Below are 7,500 nucleotides of genomic sequence, written 5' to 3'. Positions count from 1 at the left end.
AAAGTACAACAAATGTTACAATTTCAATTGAATTGTTGAAAGGTGTATTTTTAATAAATACAACACATTCCCAAAGTCATGTGAAATAATCGTGTTACATAATCGTGATTTCAATATTGACCAAAATAATCGTGATTATGATTTTTTCCATAATCGAGCAGCCCTAGCGTGTTCTGGGTGCGTGTTCTGGGTGCGTGTTCTGGGTGCGTGTTCAGACTGCGTGTTCAGAGTGCGTGTTCAGAGTGCGTGTTCTGGGAGCTCTGGGTGCGTGTTCAGAGTGCGTGTTCTGGGTGCGTGTTCTGGGTGCTCTGGGTGCGTGTTCAGAGTGCGTGTTCTGGGTGCGTGTTCTGGGTGCGTGTTCTGGGTGCGTGTTCTGGGTGCGTGTTCTGGGTGCGTGTTCAGACTGCGTGTTCAGAGTGCGTGTTCAGAGTGCGTGTTCTGGGTGCTCTGGGTGCGTGTTCAGAGTGCGTGTTCTGGGTGCTCTGGGTGCGTGTTCTGGGTGCGTGTTCTGGGTGCGTGTTCTGGGTGCGTGTTCTGGGTGCGTGTTCTGGGTGCGTGTTCTGGGTGCGTGTTCTGGGTGCGTGTTCAGAGTGCGTGTTCTGGGTGCGTGTTCTGTGTGCGTGTTCTGTGTGCGTGTTCTGTGTGCGTGTTCTGTGTGCGTGTTCTGGGTGCGTGTTCAGAGTGCGTGTTCAGAGTGCGTGTTCTGGGTGCTCTGGGTGCGTGTTCAGAGTGCGTGTTCAGAGTGCGTGTTCTGGGTGCTCTGGGTGCGTGTTCAGAGTGCGTGTTCAGAGTGCATGTTCTGGGTGCTCTGGGTGCGTGTTCTGGGTGCGTGTTCTGGGTGCGTGTTCTGGGTGCGTGTTCTGGGTGCGTGTTCTGGGTGCGTGTTCTGGGTGCTCTGGGTGCGTGTTCTGGGTGCGTGTTCTGGGTGCGTGTTCTGGGTGCGTGTTAAGTAGGGTTGGGTATCGTTTGGGTTTTTTTCGATTCCGGTGCCAAACCGATACTTTTAAAACGGTTCCGGTGCCTAAACGGTGCCTGAACCGATACTTTTTTTTTTTAAAAAGGCCACCAAACGAGGTGGATGACATTAAATGGCTTTTTATTTATTTATTTATTTATTTATTATTTAAATTGAACCATTTATTAAAAGTTTAATGTATACTTAAATGTATGAATATAAATAAATACAAAACACAATTTACTTATTTACAAATTATAATTGACATATTTACAAATTCACAGTAAAACCTAAGCCACCCAACTACAACAAGCCTAATATATAACTCTAAACAGTTACAGTAATAACAGCAGTCGTCTGTATTCTTGCTCTGCTACAAACCAGCTTCGAGCTTCAGCTTTATTTTGAAATATGATAATTTTCTCTGGCTAAATATTTTAGAACGCATCGCCTTAATGTTTCCATGACGACGCGTCATGTTTCTCACATGACACACAGCAGCCGCAATAGCGCTGACAGCTCAGCTGTATCGGGTTTATTTCGTTTTTTCTTTTTATTCAAAATATTCACAAACTTCTTAACTGTGTCACGAACTATCTGATGTTCAAATGTGTGAGTCAATGTGTGTTAGTTGATCTATAAAGCGCAATGGGCGGCGCCATGTTAGTTTGCGCCTCAGAATCGGATCTGTCGGATTTACAACACTTGAGTTCATTCTCGTCTTACAAAATACATGAAAGTAAGTGACCAGTGAACTGGAAGAAGAACAGAGTAAACGCTATAGTTACTATATAATGTGCATGTATGTATCTGATGTGAATAAAACATGTAACGTTAGTCAAATTATAATCGCCTGAAAGGATTGTCATTGCCGCTTTCATAGACATCAGTGTGTGTTTTTTGCTAGTACTTATGAACATTTAAATGTCTGAAACCTGAAATAAACATGATGTCGTTGAAAACACTGAGGAGTTGTCATGAGTTGTGATGTGACCAGCGTTGAGCGTCTGTCTCTGGCTCAGCCAAAGCGCGAAAGCACGTTTGAATTTTGGCACCGAAATGAGGAACCGAAAACTGCGTTCTGATTCGGTCCGGTACATACCGGTTATATAAGTACCGGTGCCATATTGGAACCGGATTTCGGTACCCAACCCTAGTGTTAAGGGTGCGTGTTCTGGGTGCGTGTTCTGGGTGCGTGTTCTGGGTGCGTGTTCAGAGTGCGTGTTCTGGGTGCGTGTTCAGAGTGCGTGTTCTGGGTGCGTGTTCTGGGTGCGTGTTCTGGGTGCGTGTTCTGGGTGCGTGTTCTGGGTGCGTGTTCAGAGTGCGTGTTCTGGGTGCGTGTTCTGGGTGCGTGTTCTGGGTGCGTGTTCTGGGTGCGTGTTCAGAGTGCGTGTTCTGGGTGCGTGTTCTGGGTGCGTGTTCAGAGTGCGTGTTCTGGGTGCGTGTTCAGAGTGCGTGTTCTGGGTGCGTGTTCTGGGTGCGTGTTCTGGGTGCGTGTTCTGGGTGCGTGTTCAGAGTGCGTGTTCTGGGTGCGTGTTCTGGGTGCGTGTTCTGGGTGCGTGTTCTGGGTGCGTGTTCTGGGTGCGTGTTCTGGGTGCGTGTTCTGGGTGCGTGTTCTGGGTGCGTGTTCAGAGTGCGTGTTCTGGGTGCGTGTTCAGAGTGCGTGTTCTGGGTGCGTGTTCTGGGTGCGTGTTCTGGGTGCGTGTTCAGAGTGCGTGTTCTGGGTGCGTGTTCTGGGTGCGTGTTCTGGGTGCGTGTTCTGGGTGCGTGTTCTGGGTGCGTGTTCTGGGTGCGTGTTCTGGGTGCGTGTTCTGGGTGCGTGTTCTGGGTGCGTGTTCTGGGTGCGTGTTCAGAGTGCGTGTTCTGGGTGCGTGTTCTGGGTGCGTGTTCTGGGTGCGTGTTCTGGGTGCGTGTTCAGAGTGCGTGTTCTGGGTGCGTGTTCTGGGTGCGTGTTCTGGGTGCGTGTTCTGGGTGCGTGTTCTGGGTGCGTGTTCTGGGTGCTTGTTCAGAGTGCGTGTTCTGGGTGCGTGTTCTGGGTGCGTGTTCTGGGTGCGTGTTCTGGGTGCGTGTTCAGAGTGCGTGTTCTGGGTGCGTGTTCTGGGTGCGTGTTCTGGGTGCGTGCTCTGGGTGCGTGTTCTGGGTGCGTGTTCTGGGTGCGTGTTCAGAGTGCGTGTTCTGGGTGCGTGTTCTGGGTGCGTGTTCTGGGTGCGTGTTCAGAGTGCGTGTTCTGGGTGCGTGTTCTGGGTGCGTGTTCTGGGTGCGTGTTCAGAGTGCGTGTTCTGGGTGCGTGTTCTGGGTGCGTGTTCTGGGTGCGTGTTCTGGGTGCGTGTTCTGGGTGCGTGTTCTGGGTGCGTGTTCAGAGTGCGTGTTCTGGGTGCGTGTTCTGGGTGCGTGTTCTGGGTGCGTGTTCAGAGTGCGTGTTCTGGGTGCGTGTTCTGGGTGCGTGTTCTGGGTGCGTGTTCTGGGTGCGTGTTCAGAGTGCGTGTTCTGGGTGCGTGTTCTGGGTGCGTGTTCTGGGTGCGTGTTCTGGGTGCGTGTTCAGAGTGCGTGTTCTGGGTGCGTGTTCTGGGTGCGTGTTCTGGGTGCGTGTTCTGGGTGCGTGTTCTGGGTGCGTGTTCTGGGTGCGTGTTCTGGGTGCGTGTTCTGGGTGCGTGTTCAGAGTGCGTGTTCTGGGTGCGTGTTCTGGGTGCGTGTTCTGGGTGCGTGTTCAGAGTGCGTGTTCTGGGTGCGTGTTCTGGGTGCGTGTTCTGGGTGCGTGTTCTGGGTGCGTGTTCTGGGTGCGTGTTCTGGGTGCGTGTTCAGAGTGCGTGTTCTGGGTGCGTGTTCTGGGTGCGTGTTCTGGGTGCGTGTTCAGAGTGCGTGTTCAGAGTGCGTGTTCTGGGTGCGTGTTCTGGGTGCGTGTTCTGGGTGCGTGTTCTGGGTGCGTGTTCTGGGTGCGTGTTCAGAGTGCGTGTTCTGGGTGCGTGTTCTGGGTGCGTGTTCTGGGTGCGTGTTCTGGGTGCGTGTTCTGGGTGCGTGTTCTGGGTGCGTGTTCTGGGTGCGTGTTCTGGGTGCGTGTTCTGGGTGCGTGTTCAGAGTGCGTGTTCTGGGTGCGTGTTCTGGGTGCGTGTTCTGGGTGCGTGTTCTGGGTGCGTGTTCTGGGTGCGTGTTCAGAGTGCGTGTTCTGGGTGCGTGTTCTGGGTGCGTGTTCTGGGTGCGTGTTCAGAGTGCGTGTTCTGGGTGCGTGTTCTGGGTGCGTGTTCTGGGTGCGTGTTCAGAGTGCGTGTTCTGGGTGCGTGTTCTGGGTGCGTGTTCTGGGTGCGTGTTCTGGGTGCGTGTTCAGAGTGCGTGTTCTGGGTGCGTGTTCAGAGTGCGTGTTCTGGGTGCGTGTTCTGGGTGCGTGTTCTGGGTGCGTGTTCTGGGTGCGTGTTCTGGGTGCGTGTTCAGAGTGCGTGTTCTGGGTGCGTGTTCTGGGTGCGTGTTCTGGGTGCGTGTTCTGGGTGCGTGTTCAGAGTGCGTGTTCTGGGTGCGTGTTCTGGGTGCGTGTTCTGGGTGCGTGTTCTGGGTGCGTGTTCAGAGTGCGTGTTCTGGGTGCGTGTTCTGGGTGCGTGTTCTGGGTGCGTGTTCAGAGTGCGTGTTCTGGGTGCGTGTTCAGAGTGCGTGTTCTGGGTGCGTGTTCTGGGTGCGTGTTCTGGGTGCGTGTTCTGGGTGCGTGTTCTGGGTGCGTGTTCTGGGTGCGTGTTCAGAGTGCGTGTTCTGGGTGCGTGTTCAGAGTGCGTGTTCTGGGTGCGTGTTCTGGGTGCGTGTTCAGAGTGCGTGTTCAGAGTGCGTGTTCTGGGTGCGTGTTCTGGGTGCGTGTTCTGGGTGCGTGTTCTGGGTGCGTGTTCTGGGTGCGTGTTCAGAGTGCGTGTTCTGGGTGCGTGTTCTGGGTGCGTGTTCTGGGTGCGTGTTCTGGGTGCGTGTTCTGGGTGCGTGTTCTGGGTGCGTGTTCTGTCTGCGTGTTCTGTCTGCGTGTTCAGAGTGCGTGTTCTGGGTGCGTGTTCAGAGTGCGTGTTCTGGGTGCGTGTTCTGGGTGCGTGTTCTGGGTGCGTGTTCTGGGTGCGTGTTCAGAGTGCGTGTTCAGAGAATTTTTTACAGAAAATGGTTAAATAGTTTTAGTTAACGATAATAACCCTGACATGACATATAAAACACTCCAGATTCTGATCAGATAAAACACATTTCAAGACGTGATGAAATGAGTGTTAGCAAGAAAATCTGCCATTTTATTCATATTTATCAACCGTTGAACTGCAGTCGATCCAGTGTGTGTTTTACAGAGGATATTTCCTAAAGTGTCCAGGCCCACAGTTGAAGAAACACCCACGTGTGGTCAGACTGCCCAGCCCTAGTGTGTGTGTGTGTGTGTAGTTGTTTTTCTAGTTGTTCCGCTCATGTTTCTACTCTGCCCGTCGAGCAGCATTCCCCGCAGACACACTGGTTTGTTTCATACGTTAAGTCATCCATGCCTGACATATGCCGATAGAAAGACACACATTCCTGCAGACAGTGTAATAGTATCAGGGTTAAAGCAGCGCAGAATAGCTTCAGGAATGCTGTTGTGTGTGTGTGTGTGTGTGTGTGTATGTGGTCCGTCTGGTTTTAAACCAGTGATTCTGCAGTGCTGGTTTATTTTAATCTCTCGGCCGAAGCGGATGCTGCTGTTTTGGTCTGTTTTTTTCAGTAACATTCCTGTGTGTGTGTGTGTGTGTGTGTGTGTGTGTCCAGGCCTGGAGAAAGACGGCCGCTCCTCCAGTGCCATGGATGAGAACGAGCCTCTGGATGAGGATGATGATGATGATGAAGATGAGGGCGGAGCAGAGACCGAGGAGCAGTCTGGAAACGAGAGCGAGATGAATGAACCCGAGGAGGAGGTGAGTGTGATTGACAGCTGTAAACTCCGCCTCCGCCTTTGTTGACTGACGATACACAGAAAATGCCACTAGATTTTCCACATGTTTTGTTTACATTTGGTACTGAGGTTTTGTTTATACTATACACCGATCAGGCATAACATTATGACCTGATCTTGTGTTGTTCCTCCTTTTGCTGACCCATCAGCAGAATTCTGACAGCTTTCTATCAGAACCAGCATTAACTTCTTGAGCAGTTTGAGCTCCAGTAGCTCGTCTGTTTGATCACACGGGTCAGCCTTCGCTCAAATCCTTATGGTGCGTTCACACCGGACTCGAATGACACGATTCGCGGGAGTGATTTACATGTTAAAGGGTTAGTTCACCCAAAAATGTAAATTCTGTCATTAATTCCTCATCCTCATGTGGTTGGACACCCGTCAGACCTCCGTTCATCTTCAGACACAAATGAAGATATTTTAGTGTAAAGCTGATGCTGAGAAAGGCTTCAGATAGGCCTCCATTGGCATTCAGTACATTTACACTCACAAGACCCATAAAAGGCACTAAAAACGTCGTTACAAAGTCCATCTCACCACAGTGACTGAATGCCAATGGAGGCCTATCTGAAGCCTTTCTCAGCATCAGCTTTACACTAAAATATCTTCATTTGTGTCTGAAGATGAACGGAGGTCTGACGGGTGTCGAACGATATGAGGGTGAGGAATTAATGACACAATTTACATTTTTGGGTGAACTAACCCTTTAAGTCAATGCAGAGACGCGAATAGGCATTCTATGGCGCAATTCGCGCGAATGAGGCGGCGTGAATGATGTGAATTGAGCGTTTTGAACGCGTGATTCGCGCAAATCGCTCGAGTTGAAAAATCTGAACTTTGGCGGATATTTCGCGCTGCGTTAACCAATCAGGAGCTTGCTCTAGTAGTGACAACAATGAGGAGAAAATCTGTATATTAATATCTGGCTCAGACAATATGATTATCACTGTGATAACATTAAATGACATGAAACACAACACAGTCTCTTTTTGTTAAATGCAAGTTTATGTTTGATCAATAATACAAAAGTATAAGTAAAAGGTATAATAAGCTACACATGAAATAAAGCAAACAATTCAGTCAAACATTCAAAGTCAGTGCTAGTCGGCTACAACTGTAACGTAAAGTTAAATAGCCTAAAAATATAAAGTAATGAAACTTCTCTTTGCCCTCAGCCTAAACAATTCGCCAGGGAACAAATTATAGATCCATGAGAGCAAAGATCGGCCGTTACAAGATGAATTATAGCTGGAGACGCCACAGAGACATCAGAGCCAGCGGCAGAAGAACTGGCTGAGGAAAGGCTGATCTCACCGGGTTAATGAGCGCCGCTGATCCACTGGAGCTCACAACTCCCAAAACACCAGATCAAATGTTCAAATAGGCGCTCTTTATATAAATAAACCACATATTTGAGCTTTAAACCACTACATTATCGCCTGAAAAAGTCTTAAAACTACGTTTTGTCACACATTAACAGTAGATTTTAACAAAAAAGACGTGCAAACACAGCCCATGTCAGACATTTCTCAACGAGACGAGCCGCTGGCAGAAGCCCCGCCCATGAGGCGAACTCACGTCTGTTGTGAAGTTAATGTCACACGCGATTGAAGCG

At 50.0% G+C, this 7,500-nt stretch overlaps 1 protein-coding gene across 1 annotated transcript in view; it reads left to right on the top strand.

Moving 5' to 3' along the window:
* upf2 (UPF2 regulator of nonsense mediated mRNA decay) overlaps window positions 1-7,500 on the top strand; it is a 53,446-nt gene that overhangs the window by 40,706 nt on the left and 5,240 nt on the right. Inside the window, exon 16 of the mRNA XM_079817007.1 lies at window positions 5,702-5,847. Coding sequence (XP_079673133.1) covers window positions 5,702-5,847 — 146 coding nt within the window. The remainder of the gene's footprint in view (window positions 1-5,701; window positions 5,848-7,500) is intronic.

Source organism: Gobio gobio (genome assembly GCF_949357685.1).
Source record: "Gobio gobio genome assembly, chromosome: 5".
NCBI classification, from domain to species: Eukaryota; Metazoa; Chordata; class Actinopteri; order Cypriniformes; family Gobionidae; genus Gobio; species Gobio gobio.
Note: the sequence above shows the minus strand (reverse complement) of the source record. Positions and strands in the feature narration are given on the sequence as shown.